Raw genomic sequence first — 534 nt, 5'->3', positions numbered from 1 at the left:
TCAGACAGTCCTTTTGCCCAAGCTGATGAACCCACCAACCACAAGAACGAAAAGACTACAGTGACAATGAAGTCCTACAGAAACAAACCAGAAGACAAAACGGTAAAAGAAAATGTGAGTTCTAGAAACAAGTTGATTTCTTTATATAACTATTTGGTTTGCTTTTTGGAAAAATTTAAGATCCCATAGCACTGGAACCAGCGAAAACATTTTGAAAAACAAATAAAAGAAAGCTTTATGATATTATATTTATCTTTCTATAAAATAAATATAAATAGTCATATTTATTAAATGCTTACTATATCCCAGGAACGATGCTAAGGACTCTATAACCCACACCTAACATCCCTGTAAGGAATGGTACATCATTCTATTTGCAGATGTCAAACTAACATAGAGAACAGTTGAATAGCTTGTCTGAGACTTCACAGATAATTTTTGATGGCATCAGGATTCAAACCCAGGCAACCTGAATACTGAGTCCAAGTTCTTAACCACCAAGTTGTCGTGATTCCAAACATGTAGACAGATCTG

The 534-nt window shown here is 34.8% G+C and overlaps 1 protein-coding gene across 1 annotated transcript in view; it reads right to left on the bottom strand.

Moving 5' to 3' along the window:
- The window catches only part of SYNPR (synaptoporin), a 362501-nt gene that overhangs the window by 7703 nt on the left and 354264 nt on the right, over positions 1–534 (bottom strand). Inside the window, exon 5 of the mRNA XM_011980358.1 lies at positions 3–74. Coding sequence (XP_011835748.1) covers positions 3–74 — 72 coding nt within the window. The remainder of the gene's footprint in view (positions 1–2; positions 75–534) is intronic.

Source organism: Mandrillus leucophaeus, unplaced genomic scaffold (genome assembly GCF_000951045.1).
Source record: "Mandrillus leucophaeus isolate KB7577 unplaced genomic scaffold, Mleu.le_1.0 Scaffold210, whole genome shotgun sequence".
Classification (NCBI taxonomy): Eukaryota; Metazoa; Chordata; class Mammalia; order Primates; family Cercopithecidae; genus Mandrillus; species Mandrillus leucophaeus.
The sequence above is the reverse complement of the archived record's forward strand: the minus strand, read 5'-3'. Positions and strand labels throughout refer to the sequence as shown.